Raw genomic sequence first — 21,765 nt, 5'->3', positions numbered from 1 at the left:
TTGACTCCCTTGCTTATTAAGAATCTATCTACCTATGCTTTAAAAACATTCAATGATACTGCTTCATGCCTTTTAGAAGAAGACATTTCCAAAGACTTATGACCTTCTGAGAAACAAAATCTCCTCGTCTTTTCAAATTCAGGTATCGATAATAATGAGGAAGGTTACCAAAAATTACAGAGGGATCTTCATCAGATGGGGAGGTGGGCTGAGGACTGGCAAATGCAATTCAAATCAGATAAATGTGAGGTGTTGCACTTTGGAAAGTCAAACCAATGTCGGACTTATGCAGTAAATGGTAAGGTCCTGAGGAGTGTTGTGGAACAGAGGGACCTAGGAGTACAAGTACATGTTTCTTTGAAAGTGGCAGCACAGATGGACAGGGTGGTGAAGAAAGCATTTAACATGCTGGCCTTCACTGGTTGACACATTGAGTATAGGAGTTGGGATGTTATGTTACAGTTGTATATGTCATTGATGAGGCCACAGTTGGAGTACCGTGTAGAGTTTTGGTCACCCTGTTATAGGAAAGATATAATTAAACTGGAAAGTGTGCAAAGAAGATTTATGAAGATGTTTCCAGGACTAGTAGGCCTAAGTTATAGGGAGAGGTTGGTCAGGATAGGACTTTATTCCTAGGAGAGTGAGAGGTGACCTTATTGAGGTATATAAAATCATGAGGGGCATAGAAAGGATGAATGCAGAGAGTCCTTTTCCCAGGGATGGGGAATTGAAAACTAGAGGGCACAGGGTTAAGGTGAGAGGGGTAAGATTTAAGGAAGACCTGATGGACAGCTTCTTGACGCAGAGAGTGGTGCGTATATGGAATGGGTTGACAGAAAGTGGTTGAAGCAGGTATAATAGTAACATTAGAAAACATTTGGATAGGTACATGGATGGGAAGGGTTGACAAATGCGGGCAATTGGAACTAGGTGAGTGGGCACCATGGTCAGCATGGACCAGTTTGGGCTGAAGGTCCTATTTCCATGCTGCGTTACTCTATGACTCTATCTTTGCCTTAATTGGTGAACCCTTATTTTCAAACTGTTCCAAGCTCTTCCACAAAAGGATGCATACTTTCCACATCTGCCTTGTCAAGACCCCTGAGTAATTAAATGCTTCAGTCATATAATATCTAAACCTCTTATTGTTCCACTGATACAATCCCAACTGATCTGACCTTTCCTCATAAGGCAACCAATCCATTCCAGATATTAGCCTAGTAAGCCTCTGAACTGATTCTAGTACATTTATCTTCTTCCTTAAATAAGACAACTGCTATATACTGTAGATAACAAGATGTAGAGCTGGATGAACACAGCAGGCGAAGCATCATCAGAGGAGCAGGAAGGCTGACGTTTCGGGCCTAGACCCTTCTCAGAATCTGGTTCTCCAGCATCTGCAGTTCCTACTTCCTCTGATACTATATACTGTACTCTAGATCTGGTCTCACCAATGTCCTGTGTAACTGAAGCATAATCTCCCTGTTTTTGTCAGAAAAATTAAAGAATGCTGTAGTTTATTGTGAGGGGAATTAATGTCTTTTTCTGCAATATTTTCAAGTTTTGTACTACAAACACTTGCTTGTAGTTATTTGCTTAAGTTTAATACTATCATTAGCTTTATCTATCAGACACAAATAGTGGGTCCCTCTCCGCTTAATTTTTTTTCTTGTTGGAATTCTGCATATTTTGAAATAGCCCCTTAATTATCTGGCACTGTGTCCTATTCCTTTGACATAATTTGCCAGCTCACTTTAGCTAGCTCTCCTTTCATGTCTTCATATTGCCTTCTTTAAGTTTAATATATTAGTCTCGGATCCATTCTTCACTCCTTCAAACTGAATGTAAAATTCAATGGTGTTAAAATTGCTGCCTCCTAGGGTCACCTTCACTTTGAAGTCAATAATAAAATATCAGATTACACAATATTTGATCTAGTGTTATCTGCTGTAGAATGTGCTGCTCTAAGAAGTCATCCTGAAAATGTTCTGTCAAGTCCTCAGCTATACTAGCTTCGCTCATCTAGATTTTCCATTCTATATATAGATTGAAAGCTCCCATGATTATCTCCATATCCCCCTGTCAAGCTCCCGTTATTTCTTCTTTTATACTTCATGCTACTATATGGTTGCTGTTACGAGGCCTTTATAGCATTTCTACAACTGACGATTTGCATTTATAACTTCTCAGCTCTCCCCAAAATGTTCTTACATCTTGGTTTCCTGAACATCGGTCTTTCTTCACTATTGTGCTTATGCCGTAATTAACTGATAGAGCCGCTCCTCTACCTTCTTCAGGTTTTCCCTTCTTCCTAAATGTTGTGTATCCTTCAATGTTCAGATCCCAATCTGTATCATCCTGCAGTCATGTCACTGTATTGGCTATCAGATCAAACTTATTTGTTTCTATTTGCATTAAAAATTCATGTCTTTTGTTTTGAAACTATGTACGTATGGGTATAGAGCTTTCAGTTTTGACCTTTTTCAAATTTTTTAAACTTTTAGCCTTGCCTGTTGATTCAGGCTTGGATTTGTACTCATCCCTTCCTGTCTGAGTCTGTTTACATTTCCCGTTTTAATACCTTTCTCTCTTGCCTTGTCTCCACTCGTTGAATTACTAATCTTCCGAACTTTGATCCCTTTCCTCACGAATTTAGCTTGCATGTAAGTTATCATAATGGTACAACTCCCACTTTGCTCAGTGCTTGTGCTAGTGTCCCATAAACTAGAACCCAGTTCTCCAGTACCAGTCTTTGAACCATTTCTCCAATCCTTATTGCCCTATGTGAATTTTCATATAGCTCAGGTTTTAATCCAGAGGCTACTACCTTTAGAGGTCCTACTTCTTAATTCGGTACTGAGTTCCTCATCCTAACTACTGCAGAATCGCTTTTGTGTTGTCATATCATTGATGTCTAAATAGGCCAGGATGATTCATCTTCCCTATTCTACTGTAAACTCCTCTCCAGCCCTGAGCAGGTGTCCTGGACTCTGCTCTTTGCTGGAGAGAACAGTGTCGATCCCCTTCACTATACTAGCCCTTCCTACCACTACATTCCTTTTTGCAGTCCCACAGTACCATTGCAGATGATCTCATCTGCCCTGCAACCTTGACCCTCTGCTAGAAAACCAGAAAGAACCTCAAACTTGTTGATTACTGACAAATGTTGTAGCTCCCGTACACCCACTCTGTCTTCTTGACTCACAGTCACACCTTCCTTTACCTGACCAAAGACCAAATCAGATGTCACTATCCTAAGGGCAATGATTGCCTTCTAGTACAAAATGTCAAAGCAACATTTCCTCACTGTGATGTGTTGCATTGTATAGTTCAGCTTCCAGCTTATAAATTCAGAGCTGAAGCTCCTCAACGTGTAAACATTTACCACACATGTTTGCCCTGGATCACACTGGCATCCATGAGCTCTCACGTGCTGCACGCATAACATATCAGCTAACCTTTTGTCCTTAATTGTTTTAATTACCTACACAATTATTTTGTTCAGATTTATATTTTCCGTTACATAGGAGTAGAGCAGATGTTATTGCCATACAAAATGGACTGCAGAAAGGCTGCAGAGACCATCAGTTACTCTGCAGTTCATGCCACTGAAAGTGGAGGAAAATCCTAATCATATTGAATTACGCATCAGTCATGTGTATTTCACCTTGAGCAATAACCTGGTTGATAATTTGTAAGATTCTTTCATTTGGTTCAGTGCGCATAGATAGAAGAATTGAGTGCAGTGGTGGCATTGGCTGCCCCTGGCAGTTATATTTTTTATGGGGAAAGCTGACTGCAGGTGTTTTTGCAGCAAACAAAACCAATTTCCAACTGCTTCTACATGTGCACATTAGTGTTTACCATTAATATTTACTCTTATCTGTACAGACCCTCTTTAGCCTAAAAAATCTTTTCCATGCCCATGTTAGAACCATTAATGCATGCAGGACAGCACCAAAAAACCTAAAGGGTCTGATCATGTAAAGAACCTTCCTACGTAATCAGGAAAAAGAATCAAGGGAGCCATTTTTCTTCACCTCTCCACTTTTCAGTATTTCCAAGAGACAATTTCCTTCTCAATAGCCTGGTCTACTTTTCAATCATTCCCAACAACCATTCCCTATACAATGCCTTCTTCCCACGCAAACAAATACCTGTCATTTGACTTCTTCCCTCCGCGTACAGCATCAATCACTACTTCAAATGAATGAGTGAATTATTTATATTTGTTTCAATGCAGTTTACTGTATTTGCTGCTCATGGATGATCTCCACTAAAGTGGAAAGACAAGTAAAGATTGGGTGACCACTTTGCAGAGCCTCCTTTGAATCTACTGTTGTGCCCTTGAGCTTTAGGTTGCCTATTAGTTTATTTTCTTGGATCACTCTCTCTCCTGGCCTCCTGAGTGTTTCACTGAAGCTCCACTTAAGCTTGAGAAACAGCAGCTCATCTTTTGATTAGGCATATTTAAGCCTTCCAAACTCAATTGAGTTATTTCCACTCACGATCTCAGTCCCCATTTCTTGCATAAAACTGTAGAGAATGATTCTGCTACTTCCATTTACACTTGTGCCTCATCTGGGTTCATCTTTTCCTTCTTTGTGTGCCCCCTTACCAGTGCATTTGCTTTGCACCACCGTCCCTTTAGTTCATTAATCTCTCCTACTTTACACTTCATTACAGGCCTTTTGTTCTTTTCTTTCCTTGTCTCTGTACTTGCTTAACAACTGTTATGACATTTTTCCTAGTTCTGATGAAAGATAAGGGAGGAATCGAGCAAAATCTTTAATTCCTAATTTTGTAGGCTCAATCTCTCACCTTGTCATGGATGTGCTTTTTGTTAGAAAGTACCAAGAAAGTGAAGAATGAGTCTTTCAGAATTATACATTTTATTGTCAAATTTATGAAAATGACCTGAACGTAGTTTTCAGTGTTTCTTTGCAGTTGCTTAAATATAGAAGAAAATTGGGCGAGATTCTAATTTGTTTGAAAGTAAATTTTTTTTAATCTTTTAGGATGGTAAGGGTTATGGCATTGGGGAGCTGGTTTGGGGAAAGATCAAGGGATTCTCATGGTGGCCGGCTATAGTGGTTTCCTGGCGCACACCTGGAAGAAGGCAAGCTGCAACAGGAATGAGGTGGCTTCAGTGGTTTGGAGATGGCAAGTTCTCAGAGGTAAGTTCAAAATATGAGACAAAGATGGAGCAAAGTATAACTTTACTCATTTTTTTAAGATCATATCTTAAAATTTCAAGTTTGATGAAATTCCCATACAAATGCTTAAATTGTATTCTGTCCCTGTGCGCACTATTTTTATGTAGATGTGGGTGTCCTATAGAAAAGAAGGATAGTAAATGCAAGAATATAATGTGTCTATATGTGATTTTTGCCAATTGGATCATCTACTAAAATCTGCTCAATTTTATTCAGATGTTTTGGCTTTCTTATCCTCTACCTTGCAGCTGCTCAATGTGCCGTAAATTTTTTGACTGTAAAATTATTCTACTCAAGCTATTTCCTATGTCCTTTAAGTCATGCATTCAGTGTATTTACGAAAGGTTCATCTCCCGTTAAACAAAGCAGAATCTGAAAATTATTAATTTCCAATTCAGAGTTCTAAATATATTTAACATACCAACTGCTACTGTTTCTAATAAAAGTTCCTCATCAGTTTCACACATAATCATATCAATGAACTCAACAAGTGAAAACTACACTGCAATCACTGTGTACCAATAGTGGAGACAATGAAAGTTTAAGATTTTGGGTGAGGTGTTTTGTCTTGTGCTGAGCTTTCTTGAGTGTTCTTGGAGTGGCATTCATTCACTTGATTGGACAGCCTTCCATTAATTCCTAACAAATGGAGAACATTCTATTATATTTCACCACATTCATGGTTTGTGCCTCATAGAAGCTTGAGGCAGGAGATCAGACTATGGCAGCAGTGCAGCTTCAACTTGTTGTAACCAATACAGTGAGAGATAAATTATTAAACTAATTCTTTATTTAGGTTTAATTAAAGGCAACCATTGCTGTTTATTCAATCAAGTAATGATGGTCACTGGAATTTCCTTAAGTGACTCTGGACATGAAATTCTGATTGTGATTTGTTGCAGAAAGCATTCGAGAGTGGCTGAAAAATGTGGGAAACAGCTCTTGATACAATGAGTTATTGGCTCTGTTTCCTTTCAGTATTTCTAACCCTCCTAAAAACATACAACATGTAATTGCAATCAGTAGCTTTTGTTGTTTGAGCCCAATGGGGGCTGTTTCAGATAAAAATCTCCCCATCCCCCTCTCTGATGAAGGGTCTAGGCCCGAAACGTCAGCTTTTGTGCTCCTGAGATGCTGCTTGGCCTGCTGTGTTCATCCAGCCTCACATTTTATTATCTTGGAACATTCCAAACCCTAATCACTTGTTGAAAAAAAGTTCTCATCTGCCTCTTATTCTTTTGCCAAGCATCTGGAATGTATGCTTCTGATTATTGATTTCATGGCCTATGGAAATGTTTTTTTCTTTACTTACTCTGGTTAAACCTTTCATAATTTTAAATACTTGTTTCAAATTCTCTGTAAATTCCAATATTCCAACTAGCAGTTTGGGTCATGTATTGCCAAGACATCTTTATAGGCACATTACATCAACCCTGACCATCCCACGAACCCAGTCTCTAATAACTCTGGCTCTTCAATTTGAATATGAGTTCATCATCTTTGCAACTTTGCACTCACAGATCCTGCTCGTCTGCCTCACTGGAATCAAAAGAATTTCACCCCTTTTTTTGACCATATTTGGCGAAGCTCTGGTATGATGAAAGAGCCTTGTCTTGTAAGGTACTACTCCAGAAATGATTACTATCTTGTGTTTGGCCAATGGGGTCAGAATGTAGGACTGTCTTTTAGAGTTGCAGTAGTTGGCAGGTCTAAGTCTTTTTTGAATGGTCTGTGTTATTAACATGTTCATATTTTCTTACTTCCAAGGTTTCTGCTGACAAACTTGTGCCTTTAACTGCAATTGGTCAATATTTTCACACTTCTGCGTTTAACAAGCTCGTCTCTTACAAAAGGGCTGTGTTCCAGGCTCTGGAGGTAATTGCGCATGTTATAGCTAGGACTACAATTTTGTATTTGACATATTTGGAACCAATTCTGAAATTTTTTCTTTCCCTAGATAGTCAGGTTGCTTATTTGATCCTAAAATGTGGTGCAAAAGCTTCAGATTGTAACTGATCAGGAAATCACTGACCCCTGCACCCTCACTTCTTGTATTCTTCAGCTGGAAATTCAGAAACTGTGAGAGCAGTTTCTTTCTTTTGTTGGTGTGCAAGTGGGAATGAGATCTTGTACCTACTGAATAAAAGAGATTCAGATGCTTTGTGTCCCTATTTTCTAATACCTAAGAAGATTTTTTACAGAAACTGAAACTGAAACTAAAACAGAAATCACTGGAAAAGCGCAGCAGATCTGGCAGCATCTGTGGAGAAAAAGCAGAATTACCATTTCCGGTGCAGTGACCATTCTTCAGAACTATGGAGTTTTGTTCAGCTTTTTTTACCGTGTAGTTATACTTAAAAAGAATTATTAAAATAGCTGTAGAATTTTCAGTTCCTCTTGTTTGGGAAGAACCCATGCCTCTATAGGCCTCTCTGATAGTCTTGTGTATTCAGGAACTTGTCTTGTGCAAATGCACTTCAAAACATAAAAGTCTAAATGTCAGTTTTGTTCAAGAATAACTGCTGTTTGGATTCAACCAACATTTATGCTTTCAGTCCTCAATTCTGTGCAGAAGAGACAAATTTCATCGTGGTGCACTAACTCATCAGGGTCCCCTCACTGCATGAGATTATTTGAGGGGGTCAGTTAAGCACAGGTGGCTGGACAGCTTGTTTGAAATATAGGGTGACACCAACAGTGTGGGTTTAGTTCCTGCACTGGCTGAGGTGACCATGAATGACTCTCCTTCCCAACCTCTTCCCTTTGCTTGAGGCTGGTGATCCTTGGGTTAAACTCTACCTCTCATCTTTCTGTAATGAAAGAAGCCCTATGGTCTTTTAAGACTATGACAACTTTACCTTTAAATCATTTGAATGCCCAAGAAACCTTTCAAAGTTGCAAAATTTAGATATAACGAAGAGACGAGCTTTGCTGTAGAGTTTTTCACAAGCTACTGAGTAGAACATAGAACAATACAGCGCAGAACAGGCCCTTCTGTCCTTGATGTTGCACCGACCTGTGAACTAATCTAAGCCCCTTCCCCTACACTATCCCATCATTATCCATATGCTTATCCAAGGACTGCTTAAATGCCCCTAATGTGGCTGAGTTAACTACATTGGCAGGCAGGGCATTCCACACCCTTACCACTCTCTGAGTAAAGAACCTGCCTCTGACATCTGTCTTAAATCTAGCACCCCTCAATTTGTAGCTATGCCCCCTTGTACAAGCTGAAGTCGTCATCCTCGGAAAAAGACTCTCACTGTCCACCCTATCTAATCCTCTGATCATCTTGTATGTCTCTATTAAATCCCCTCACAGCCTCCTTCTGTCCAATGAGAACAGACCCAAGTCCCTCAGCCTTTCTTCAAAGGGCCTGCACTCCAAACCAGGCAACATCCTGGTAAATCTCCTCTGCACCTTTTCCAATGCTTCCACATCCTTCCTGTAATCGGGCGACCAGAACTGCACGCAATATTCCAAATGAGGCCGCACTACCATTTTGTACAGTTGCAGCATGACATCACAGCACCTGAACTCAGTCCCTCTACCAATGAAACCTAACACACCATGAGCCTTCTTAACAGCACTATCAACCTGGGTGGCAACTTTCAGGGATCTATGTACATGGACACCAAGATTCCTCTGCACATCCACACTACCAAGAATCTTTCCATTGACCCAGTATTCTGCCTTCCTATTATTCTCCCCAAAGTGAATCACCTCAGATTTATCCGCATTGAACTCTATTTGCCACCTTTCAGCCCAATTCTACAGTTTATCCAAGTCTCCCTGCAACCTGCAACATTCTTCCACACCGTCCATCACTCCACTGACTTTAGTGTCATCTGCAAACTTACTAACCCATCCACCTATGCCTACGTCCAAGTCATTTATGAAAGTGACAAACATCAGTGGTCCCAAAACAGATCCTTGAGGCACACCACTAGTGACCTGACTCCAGGCTGAATATTTTCCATCAGCCACCACTCGCCTTCTTACAGAAAGCCAGTTTCTAATCCAAACTGATAAATCTCCCTCAATCCTGTGCCTCTGTATTTTCTCCAATAGCCTACCATGTGGAACCTTGTCAAAGGCTTTATTGAAGTCCATGTACACCATGTCACCTGCCCTACCCACATCCACGTGCTTGGTCACCTTCTCAAAAATCTCAATGAGGTTTGTGAGACTCAACTTGCCCTTAACGAATCCATGCTGACTATCTCCAATCAAATTGTTGCTTGCCAGATGATTATAAATCCTATCTCTTATAATCCTTTCCAAAACTTTTCCTACAACAGACATAAGGCTCACAGGTCTATAATTACCTGGGTCATCCCTACTGCCCTTTTTGAACAAGGGCACAACACTTGCACTCCTCCAGTCCTCTGGTACTAAACCTGTAGACAATGACGACTCAAAGATCAAGGCCAAAGGCTCCGCCACCTCCTCCCTAGCTTCCCAGAGAATCCTCGGAAAAATCCCATCTGGTCCAGGGGATTTATCTACCTTCACACCTTCAAGATTTGACAACACCTCCTCCTTATTAACCTTAATCCTTTCAATTCTAGTAGCCCGTAACTCAGTCATCTCCTCTACAATATTCTCCTGTTTCTCAGTGAAAACAGATGAGAACTATTCATTTAGCACCTCTCCGATCTCCACAGGGTCCACACACAACTTCCCACTTCTGTCTTTGACTGGCCCTATTCCAACCCTAGTTATCCTCTTATTCCTCACATACCTATAGAAAGATTTAGGGTTCTCCTTTATTCTACCTGCTAATGTCTGCTCATGTCCCCTCCTTGCTCTTCTTAACTCTCCCTTTAAGTCCTTCCTAGATAGTCTGTAACTCTCCATCGCCTCATCTGAACCATCTCGTCTCATCGTCACATAAACCTCCCTCTTCTGCTTAACAAGAGATACAATTTCTTTAGTAAGCCACAGTTCCTTTACCTTATCACTTCCTACCTGCCTGACAGGGACATACCTATCGAGGACACACAATATCTGTTCCTTAAACCAGTTCCACATTTTGATTGTCCCCATCCCCTGCATTTTGCTACCCCATTCTATGCCTCCTAAGCCTTGCTAATCACATTGTAATTGCCCATCCCCCAGTTATAACTCTTGCCCTGTGACATGTTCCTATCCCTTTCCATCGCTAAAGTAAACATAACCGAATTATGCTCCAAAGTGCTCACCTACCACTAAATCAAACACCTGGCCTGGTTCATTACCAAGTACCAGATCCAGTGTGGCCTCCCCTCTTGTTGGCCCTTCGACGTACTGTGTCAGGAAACCCTCCTGCACACATTGGACAAAAACTGATCCATCCGACGTACTAGAGTTATAGCATTTCCTGTCAATGTTAGGGAAGTTAAAGTCTCCCATAATGACCACGCTGTTCCTTTCACTCCTGCCCAGAATAGCTTTGCCAATCCTCTCCTCCACATCCCAGGAACTTTGTGGGGGCCTATAAAAAACTCCCAGCAGTGTGACCTCTCCTGTTTCTGACCTCAGCCCATACCACCTCAGTAGACGAGCCCTCATCAAAAGTTCTTTCAGCTGTCCTTAAATTATTTTGAACAACTATAATATGGGAAAGTACAGTGATCAATTTGAGCACAGCAAGATCTTACAAGAACCATCTAACCATTCGGATTTTGATTTTACATAATGTAATTAAAATAATAAAACATTCCAGTATACATCTTGGAGGAAGTATGGAGTACAATTTCATACCAAGCCACTTAAGGACATAGTAGGCCATATAGACCAAAAAGATAACGCAGTGTGGAGCTGGAGGAATGCAGCAGGCCCGGCAGCATCAGTGGAATAGGAAAGTTGATGTTTCGGGTTTGGATCTGATTTCACCAGTTTTAAAAGCCGATCCCGATCCGAAACATCAACTTTGCTACTCCTCTGATGCTGCCTGGCCTGTTCCTCTAGCTCCACACTGTGTTAACTCTGATTTCAGTATTGGCAGTTCTTGCAATCTCCATATAGACCAAATGTTTGGTTAAAGAATTATTTTTATGCACAGCTTAAACAAGAAAAAATAATGAGTTGGAGAGTAGTAGAGCTCAGGGACTAGGCGGCTGAAGACATGATTGCTAATAAAAGAATGCTTAAACCCAAGAACGTGAATAGGCCAGGAGGAGTGTAAAGTTTAACAGAAAGGCTACAGATTAGTGAACTAGAGACACACAAGGCCTGGAAGCAATTTAAAAACGAGGCTGAGAATTTTAAAATCAAGGTTCTTTTTTCTTGCCCAATAGTCACTGTTGATTAGTGCGCACAAAGGAGACTGATAAGTGAGATTTGCTGCAGTTTGGGGTAAAGGTTTTAGAGATTGGAATGGCCTGAAGTTTTAGAAGGTGGGACATGAGAGACCATGCAGAGAATAATTAGGAGTAGAGGTGAACAATGTTTAGATTAAAGTTTCAGTACTGAAGCAAGGTGGAGTTCAGGAAATGTTATGGAGGGGAAAATGAGCTATCTTAGTGACAGTACAGATGTGTAGTGAAGTTCATATTGGGACTAGATGGAACTTCACGGTTAGGAATAGTCTGTAGTCAACCTCAAATGGCTGGCAGGAAGAGGAATGAGACTGGAGTTGAGAGAAAAGAATTTGTGATGGAGCCTAAAACAATGGCTCTGCCTTGCTAGTATTTTTTTGGATGACCAGAAATTTCCTCCAATTATGAAATGATAGCCAAGCAGTCAAACAATGCAGGGATCAAGAGAGAGAGAACAGAGCTATCAGTGGTACCGTTAGTATACATATGGAAACTGATTCCGTGGGCAGGACTTTGGGCCTGCCTGATTCAGGCGCAGAGATACATTAGACCCAAAAGCATTGGCAGTGCCTGTTGTGCCAATTTACCGACCCTGTTTTTGGCTGTTGTTACTGTGTGACTTTGTGTCAGCAAGGCATTTTGTGAACTTTTGATAATAGCAATTTTAGAGGGATAATTGGAAATTTCCAGTTTCCGGTGGAAACCTGATTGTTTAAATCCCTCCAATGTGTTTTGAGAAAAATTAGCCTGGATTTGGGAGGCAACAACACTTCCAGCTTGAATAACAAAGATTAATTTACAAGGTCAAGATTGATTTTATAAGAACAACGGCAGTGATACTTAGATTTGAAGGAAAGAAGGACAGCAATAGCAAGGGCCGATAATAATGTCAATTAACGCAAAAAACCAAGAAAAATAGGAATTAGTAGAATTACCTTTAGAGAACAAGATATAGATCTCATTGACAAGCTGAGCTTGAAGGGTTTATTAGAGAGGATTTGAGCAAAAGAACATACATCAGTACAGCACAAGAACAGGCCCTTTGGCCCACCATGTCTGTACTAACCATGATGTCGTTTTAAACCAATTCTATCTGCCTGAATATTGCCCATATCCTGTACTCTCTGCCTGTTCATGTGTCTGTCTAAATGCCTTTTAAAACCTTGCTAATGTACCTGTATCTACCACCTCTTATCGCAGTGCGTACCAGGCATCTACTAATTTCTGTGTTTAAAAAAAAACTTCCCTCTCACACCCTTTAAGCATTTTCCCTCTCACCTTACGCCTATGCCCCCGAGTATTTGGCATTCCCATCCTCGGAAAAACTCTGACAATCTCCCCTATCAATGTCTGTCATAATTTTATGTGCTTCTATCAGGTTGCCCCTCAATTTTGGACGCTCTGGAAAAAAAAAAATCCATGTTTGCAGAACTCCTCCTGAAAGCTAATGCACTCCAATCCAGGCAACATCTTGGTAAACTTCTTCTGTGCTCTCTCCAAAGCACCAACATTCTTCCTAAACTGTGGTAACCAGAACTGCACACAGTACTCCAGATGTAGCCTAACTAAAGTTTATACAGCTGCAGCATGTCTCGCCAACTTTTATACTCAATGCCCCAACTAATAAAGGCAAGCATCCAGTGTTTACCACCTTATTCACTTGTGTTGCCACTTTCAGGGAGTTATGGGCATGCACCTCAAGATCCCCCTGTAAGTCAATGCTCCTCAAGGCCCTGCCATTTACTTTATACTGACCTCTTGCATTTGATGTCCCAAAATGCATCACCACATGTTTGCCCAGATTAAAGAATCTTCTCCAATAATTTCCTTACCATTGACGTAAGGCTCACCAGCCTATAATTTCCGAGTTGTCCTTGTTGCTGTTCTGAAATACAGGAAAATCATTGGCTATTCTGCAGTCTTCTGGAATCTTGTCTGTGGTTAAAGAGGATACGAAGATCTCTGTCAAGGTCCAGCAATCTCTTCCCTTGCTTCCCTCAGTATCCTGGGATAGATCCCATTAAGCCCCGGGGACTGACCTACTTTAATGTTTTTCAAGACCCCAACACCACCATCTCCTCAATGTCAACATGCCTCAGAATACCCCTCCCTAAACTTACCATCCTCCTTTGGTGAACATTGCTGCAAAGTACTCTAAGGACCTCACTCAACTCTTCCTGCACCGTTCTTAAATTCCTTCCTCGGTCCTTGAGTGGACCTATCCTTTTCCCAGCTACCCTTTTGCTCCTAATATATGTATGAAATGCCTTGAGTTCTCCTTAATCCTACTTGCCAAAGACATTTCATGGTCCCTTCTAGCCCTCCTAATTTGTTGTTTAAGTTCTTTCCCGCTTCCTTTATACCCAAGGGCTTGTTTGATAGTAGTTTTCTAAACTTTACTTGTACCTCCTTTTACTTTTTGACTAACCTTGCAATATCTCTTGTCATCCTAGGTACCCAAATCTTACCGTTCTTCTCTTTTGTTCTCACAGGAATATTCCAGCCCTGAACTCTGTTCAATTGGCCTTTGAAAGATTTCCACGTGTTAGATGTGGATTTAACCCTCAAACAGCCATCCCAATCTAATTTCTCTAGCTCTTGCTCAATACGGTTGTAATTAGCCTCCACCAAATTTAGCACTTTCATCTGAGGACCAGTCTTATCCATTACTATCTTAAAACTAATGAAATTATGATCACTGCTCCCAAATTCTCCCCTCCTGAAACTTTGGTCAAATGGCCAGGCTCATCCCCAATATAAGGTCTAGTATGGTCCATTCCCTATTTGGACTATCTACATGTTGTTTTCAGAAACCTACCTGGAATCATCTCAAAAATTCATTAAGGGAGTCACTGTCAATATTGGGAAGGTTAAAATCATCCACCACATCTTTCCGTAACCTCTTTACATATCTTTTCTCTGTTACCCACTGGCTATTGAGATGTAATTCAGAGTTATGGGAAGTTAAGTCTGTTGGGATATAGTAGACGAGGTGAGTAGTATCAGCAACTGATTAGATGGTTTTCATTTTTGCAACTCTGATGTCTTTGAGCTTGTCATTTATAAGAGGTATTAATTCATCTCCAAAGGTAAAATCCTATGATGAAATAGCACACAGAAGAACTGCGGGTGAACATTTGTACACGATAGTAGTCTACTATATGATTCCAGAGCTACTGCATTCATAGTATCCTTTAAATTGTTTATCGGAAAGTACTACAAAACAGTTTCTGACTTGTGGGCAATATGCTAATGTGTTTCTTTCAGAGAAATGAGGTCTCAACATCATGGTTATGAATTTGTGGAAAAGTGTTTATTTTTATTTTTGCAGTTTTAAATTCCTGGTCATATCAGGAAATGTACCCTCAAGATTGGAGTAACCAGTACATATCGCAAAACACACAACAGACAAATCTCAGTTTATGCCCTGTGAAATATAGACTCTGTTCTTAGATGTTTACTGATATGTTTTCTCGATAGCCAATACTACATACAAGACTTCTTATAGTGTAAAATGTCTTTAAATCAACTAAAAGTCTGACTGCAGAAAAAATGTTACAGCAAAAGACATTTGCATTCTTTTAAAATTCCACATGTGGTTTTGATTTTTCTTTTGGAGAACTGTAGTTAGAGCTTACTGGAAATTTGACAATCCAGAGTTTCTACATAAATCAATTTCCCATTCCAAGTACAGGAATTTGTGCTAATTTTGCAGTTTGTATTGGGTGGTAAAAATCGAATTTTGCAATTTAACTAAGCAAGCTTGGAAGGACTGTGCCTTAAAATTTTTTGTTAATTTAAATTATTGACTGAATCAGAATTATTTTTCCACAAAACATGCAAAGAATAAGTTGAATGATTGTCTTGCCTATTGTTCTGAAATTGTTTAAAAGTTGATGAAAGAAAATTTCACTGGTGATTATTGCTCAATCTTGCAATTATACCTTACAAGTAACTAGGGAAGTGTAGAATCTCTGAAAGCTGAGAAAAGTTGGTCAGTTTGCTCTCTAAGCTTCTTAGGTAATTGCCCAGAAAATTATAGAGAACAAAGGAAAAGAAAAGAACTTCTGTTCAGTCTTTACACCTCATGGTAGTCCTTTTCACCAGATGGCCACAGTGTGAGTTAACTGGCGTCCAGTAGATTTGTTAATGGTCTTGGTTTTGCAACAAATAGCAAGCTGAGGCTGCACTTATAACAGAAATGTATTGTTATGTCACCGGTAAAAAAATGACTAGGACTGTGGAGTAGAGATGCTTCACTTGTGTGAAGACCAGATCCTGACTAATACTACCACAAGATGGTAGCAGTAAGCAAAGATGAAAAAATGCAACCTACAAATTGGGAGGACTGATAGACATCCTTTTAAACTAACTAAATTAGCATTGAAACGTCCCCCGTGATGTTGCTGAAGAAATTAGGGATATGAGGACTGTATCTATGTCTGATTCTTATCACATTCCAAGTCATTTGTGTTTTGTTACTGTGCATCCCATTTCTTTGACATCATTAATAAATCTGAACCATGATCCGAACCATTGTTTACTGCTCCTTCACAGTACTCTAAAGGTAAATGACATATTCTGCACTTAATACATAACATCAACTCTTACAGATCGCTAGTAGCAGATCTGGAATGCCATTCCCCTCCAACGACCGGGGCACTTTGGAGGAACAAATTAAGCCAATGCTTGACTGGGCATTTGGTGGTTTTCAACCAAAGGGTTACGAAGGAATTAAGCCCAAACAAAACACAGGTAATTATCAAGGGGATTTTGCTGGCTCATTATGATTTCAGCCACATTGTAAGTTTCCTTGATTATAAAATGAGATGAATTTTCAGATCTCAGGCTTTTTTTTTCCAGTGATGCAAAAGAGAGAATATCTATACAATTGCTCTTTACTGTGTTTACCTCTGAACTAATTTTTTAAAAACTACAGCAAATTTGTATGACACTGTTGAAACAATAAGAAAATGTAAATTTTAAGGAGTGGCCATAACCAAAAATACAATTATGAAACCTGAAGTGAATGTTTAGTACGAGTCTGTGAACAGCAAAAGCCATTTCAATGTTCTTAGGTTTAAAAATTCACTTAGTGAAGCCAATGTAACTATTTGAATCCCTTTTAGCAATAATGGGCTACACAAACAAAATAGCCATTCCCTCATAAGTGTGCCATGATCATGCTACTAACAATACCAGAATGTTGATGACAATGCCCCTCACCGGATAGCAGCTAAAATACTTTCTTTTTAAGGCAAAAGCTCTTGTAGCCAGTGATAGTGTTCCTTACCTCTAGACTAGGAGGCTAGGTTCAAGACCCACCTGCTCCAACATTGTGTGATGACATCCTTGGACAGGTTGATTTATGTGATCCATTAAACTGTATTTTGTCAGGATGGTCGTGGCCTGGAAAGTGTGTGGCCACCATGCCTCAGCTGTTTCATAGAGCCCCACGCTGCTCATTGATAGTATCCCAGTTGGAGGATTGAGCGCTTCTCAGTCCCAGTGGAGACTTTGAGATTTGTGGCAATTGCTGGGACTGGATCTGACTGGGGTAAGAAGCATGGACAATGTGTCAGGAGCAGATGATTGAGCTTGTGGTCGTGAGGACCTGTATGAGCAGCTTAGTGACCTGACAGGATGTGGGGTCAAGGTGGAGGTTTGATTAGTAATTGTTTTCCCAGGGTTGGCCATCGCTGTTGAGTGGGTGGGGGGGGTTCACACCAGGCCCTAGAGAGCCTTATGAGAACTCCCTCTCCTCTCTTCTGAGCTGAAATTGGGAGATGATTTCTATCTATTTGATCAGCAAAGTGAACTCTTGTGAATGCTAACTGTCAAAATATATTCATACACACCACAAATGCTAATCATGAATAGCTGCTGATTCATGGTATGAATTAGGATTCAGATGATGGCCATAACTAATAGACCATAAGACATAGGAGTGAAAGTAAGGCCATTTGGCCCATCCACTCCACTCCGCTGTTTAAATCATGGCTGATGGGCATTTCAACTCCACTTCCCTGCACTCTCCCTGTAGCCCTTGATTCATTTTGAGATCAAGGATTTGTCGATCTCTGCCTTGAAGGCATCCAACGTCCTGGCCTCCACTGCGCTCCGTGGCAATGAATTCCACAAGTCCACCTCTTTCTGGCTGAAGAAATGTCGACTCATTTCAGTTTTAAATTTACTCCCTCTAATTTTAAGGCTGTGCCCACGGGTCCTAGTCTCCCTGCCTAACGGAAACAACTTCCTAGCGTCCACCCCTTCTAAACCATACATTATCTTGTAAGGTTCTATTAGATCTCCCCTCAACCTTCTAAACTCTAATGAGCACAATCCCAGGATCCTTAGCCATTCATCATACATTAAACCTACCATTCCAGGGATCATCCATGTGAATCTCCGCTGGACACGCTCCAGGGCTAGCATGTCCTTTTTGAGGTGTGGGGCCCAAAATTGGACACAGTATTCTAAATTGGGCCTAACTAGAGCTCTATAAAGCCTCAGAAGCACATCGCTGCTTTTATATTCCAACCCTCTTGAGATAGATGACAACATTACATTCACTTTCTTAATTACGGACTCTACCTGCAAGTTAACCTTTAGAGAATCCTGGACCAACACTCCCAGATCCCTTTGTACTTCTGCTTTGCGAATTTTCTCACCATTTAGAAAATAGTCCATGCCTGTATTCTTTTTTCCAAAGTGCAAAACCTCACATTTGCTCACATTGAATTTCATCAGCCATTTCCTGGACCGCTCTCCTAAACTGTCTAAATCTTTCTGCAGCTTCCCCACCTCCTCAGTCCTACCTGCCTGTCCACGTATCATTGTAGCATCGGCAAACTTTGCCAGAATGCCCCCAGTCCCTTCATAATGAATGCCTCTGTTAGGTTTTTGATATGCAGTTTCTCTGAGTTACACATTGTATCAAGTCACATTGAAGTTATACAAGAAACAATGTTTGAGTGCAGTGTCATACATTTCACATCAATTCTTCTATCTGTTGAACAGAAAATGATACTGCAGGTGAAAACCGCGTAGAGGTCTATGTCCCTGAGTATTATCCTCCTACAAAAAAACAGAAAACAAGCATTTACAAAAGCAAAGAAGGAACTGAAGAGGAACATCGGGGGAGAGGTAACTTATGATTTGTTTTAACAAAGGTGATATGCTCGGTGCATTAATGATAGGTCAAATAATTAATAGAACTTTTCATTTTTTGTGCAGAAAAGATTTTCTTTCAAGTTACATCAAACAATAAAAGCATAGAAGGTAAAGTTTTTCAAACTTTTATTTCTTTTATAAGTGTCATTCTCCAGTTTGCTCAAATTTGGCATTTTTAGTATAATGTTGACATGGCAATTTCACAATTAGTGTTGTAAATGGGACATATGCCCCTTATGTTTCATTGTGCAGTGCATCACAGGGGAATAATTTAAATAACACCGTAGAAGTATGGTGTGGTACACTTGAGCAGTATTCCATCAGATGGTAACACTAAGGTTTTTGTGTTTAAAGTCAGTAAAGTAGTTATTTAGTATCTGAATTGCTTCATTAAAATTTTGGGGAATAGAATTGGAGCAGATTTTGCAGTTGTGGCACTGAAATATAGTGTTTTCAAAGCATCAGATTCAGTCCTCTTACTGGGACTACCCCACATGTAAGGCCAAATAATCTAAATTTTGCAGGGGCTCACCCAGAACTTGGCACATAATGATGTGAGGCTTTGGGTATGTTATCGGTTGCCACCAGCAGTTGAATGCACTTTGCTACTGATTTATCTGTGCCCATTTTCTGGACTAAAATAAATAGCTTGGCTCAAAGCTTCCTGATGGACAAAACAGATGTTGGATGGTATTCTGAAAGAAATCATTTCATGAAGGATAGCCCTCTTTGGAGGGGGGAGCCACGGAACAACAAATATTGCAACTTTTCAGCAGGGCCTTATTGAAGTGACCATTCAGATGGATGATCAGGGTATAATGCATAGCTTAGCTATTATAGCAAAATTGAGGCTTACATTTCAGTTCCATAGAGCTTGTGAGTATAAGTGGGAGAAGAACTTTGGGTCTAGTGATCATAATTCTGTCAGTTTCAAATGGTTATGGAGGAGGGTAAGCCTTGCATAAAATTGGAGTAAAGCACATTTTAATGGTATGAGACAAGAACTTCCAAAAGTTGATTTGAGTAGACTGTATGCAGGTAAAAGGACATCCGAGGCATTCAGGAGTGTGATGACATGTGTTTGTTAGCTCAGAGGCATTTTGTTCCTGTTAGAGTGATTGGTAAATCTAGTAAAATTAATGAACAATGAATGGATAAACATACTGAGGCTCTAGTCAAGAATAAAAGAGATTTTGTCTATACTTTAGACATAGACAGCTTGGTTCAATTGAGTCCCTTTATCAATATAAACAGAGTAGCAGCATTCTTAAGAGAGAAATCAAGGAAGCACAGAGGGGATATGAGATAGTATTGGCAGATAAGGTTAAAGATAATCCAAAGAGATTCTACAAATACATTAAGAGCAAGAGGGCAACTAGAGAGAGGTTTGGGCCTCTTAAAGATCAAGAAGGCTGTCTCTGTGTAGAACCCCAGGAGATGGGACAGATACTAAATGAATATTTTACGTCAGTGTTTACTGTGGAGAAAAAAGTGGAATCTGTAGAATGTAGAGAAATAAACTTTGATGTTTTAGAAACAGTTTGTATCACAGAAGAGGACTTTGGGAGGTCTTAGAGCATGTAAAGGTGGATACATTTCCTGGACGTGATCAAATGTATCCCAGAATGCTGTGGGAAGTAAGGGAGAAAATCAAGAGACCCCTTGCAGAAATATTTGCATCACCTATATCTACGGGTGAGGTGCTGATGACTGGAGGGTGGCTAATGTTGTACCTTTGTTTAAGAAAGATTGTAAGGAAAAACCGGGGAATTATAGACCTGATTCTGACTTCAGTTGTGGATAAATTGTTGGAGGTGATTATAAAAGACAAGATTAATGAACATTTAGAGAGGCAAAAATTGGTTAGAGATAGTCAGCATGGTTTCGTGCGAGGAAAATGGTATCTTACAAACGGAATTGAGTTTTTTTGAAGAAGCTACCAAAAAGATTGATAATGGCAGAGCAGTGGATTTTGTTTACATGGATTTTAGTAAAGCCTTTGACAAGGTTCCACATGGTAGACTAATTAGTAAAGTTACGTCACATGGGATTCAGAGTGAGCTTGCCAATTGGATATATAATCGGCTTAACGGCAGGAGACAGAGAGTAATTGTGGATGGTTGTTTTTTGGACTGGAGGCCTGTGACCAGTGATGTTCCACAGGGATTGGTTCTGGGTCCTCTTTTGTTGGTCATTTATATAAATGATTTGAAAGAGATTATAGAAGGCATGGTTAGTAAGTTTGCAGACAACACAAAAATTGGTGGCATTGTAGACCGTGAAGAAGGTTTTGTAAGATTACTAAGGAATCTTGATCAAATGGGTCAAAGGGCTGAAAAATAGCAGATGAATTTCAATCTGGATGTGTGCGACATATTGCATTTTGGCACAACTGACAAGGCTAGGGCTTATACAATTAATGGTCGGCCCTTGGCTAGTGTTGTGGAACAGAGACCTGGGGTGCAGGTACGCAATTCTTTGAAGTTTTCATCACACGTAGACAGCATGGTTAAAAAGCCATTTGGCACGCCTGCCTTCATTACTCAGTCCTTTGATTGTCGGCATTGAGAAGTCATGTTGATACTGTACAGGACATTGGTGAGGCCTGTTCTGAAGTACTGTGCTCAGGCCTGGCCATTCAGGTATAAGAAGAATTTAAACAAGCTGGAGAGGGTTCAGAAGAGATTTACCAAGATGTTGCTGGGTATGGAAGATTTGAGTTGTAAAGAAAGGCTGAAGATGGGTCCTGACCCAAAATGTCAACTTTCCTACTCCTCTGATGCTGCCTGAGCTGCTGTGTTCATCCAGCTCCACACTGTGTTGTCACTGGATAGGCTGGTACTTTCTTCACTGTGGCATAGGAGGTTGAGAAGTGACCTGATAGAAGTTTATAAAATAATGAGAGGTGTAGACAGAGTTGATAGTAGTTGTCTTTTTCCTAGGATGGGAAATTTTTGGACCAGGGTGCACATTTTTAAGGTGAAATGAGAGAGATTTTAAAAAAGACACAAGGCAATTTTTTTACACTGAAGGTCGTTCGCATGTGGAATGAACTTCCTTAGGAAGTGGTG

At 40.2% G+C, this 21,765-nt stretch overlaps 1 protein-coding gene across 5 annotated transcripts in view; it reads left to right on the top strand.

Annotated features, from left to right (window-relative positions):
- dnmt3bb.1 (DNA (cytosine-5-)-methyltransferase 3 beta, duplicate b.1) overlaps positions 1 to 21,765 on the top strand; it is a 284,103-nt gene that overhangs the window by 138,202 nt on the left and 124,136 nt on the right. For all 5 annotated transcript variants that reach the window (XM_059652779.1, XM_059652780.1, XM_059652778.1 and 2 more), the window contains 5 exons: positions 5,022 to 5,180; positions 6,987 to 7,094; positions 16,135 to 16,276; positions 18,542 to 18,667; positions 18,758 to 18,802. In XM_059652779.1, the coding sequence (XP_059508762.1) occupies positions 5,022 to 5,180; positions 6,987 to 7,094; positions 16,135 to 16,276; positions 18,542 to 18,667; positions 18,758 to 18,802 (580 nt within the window). The remainder of the gene's footprint in view (positions 1 to 5,021; positions 5,181 to 6,986; positions 7,095 to 16,134; positions 16,277 to 18,541; positions 18,668 to 18,757; positions 18,803 to 21,765) is intronic.

Source organism: Stegostoma tigrinum, chromosome 19 (genome assembly GCF_030684315.1).
Source record: "Stegostoma tigrinum isolate sSteTig4 chromosome 19, sSteTig4.hap1, whole genome shotgun sequence".
Lineage (NCBI taxonomy): Eukaryota > Metazoa > Chordata > Chondrichthyes > Orectolobiformes > Stegostomatidae > Stegostoma > Stegostoma tigrinum.
This window is presented reverse-complemented; position numbering and strand designations above follow the sequence as displayed.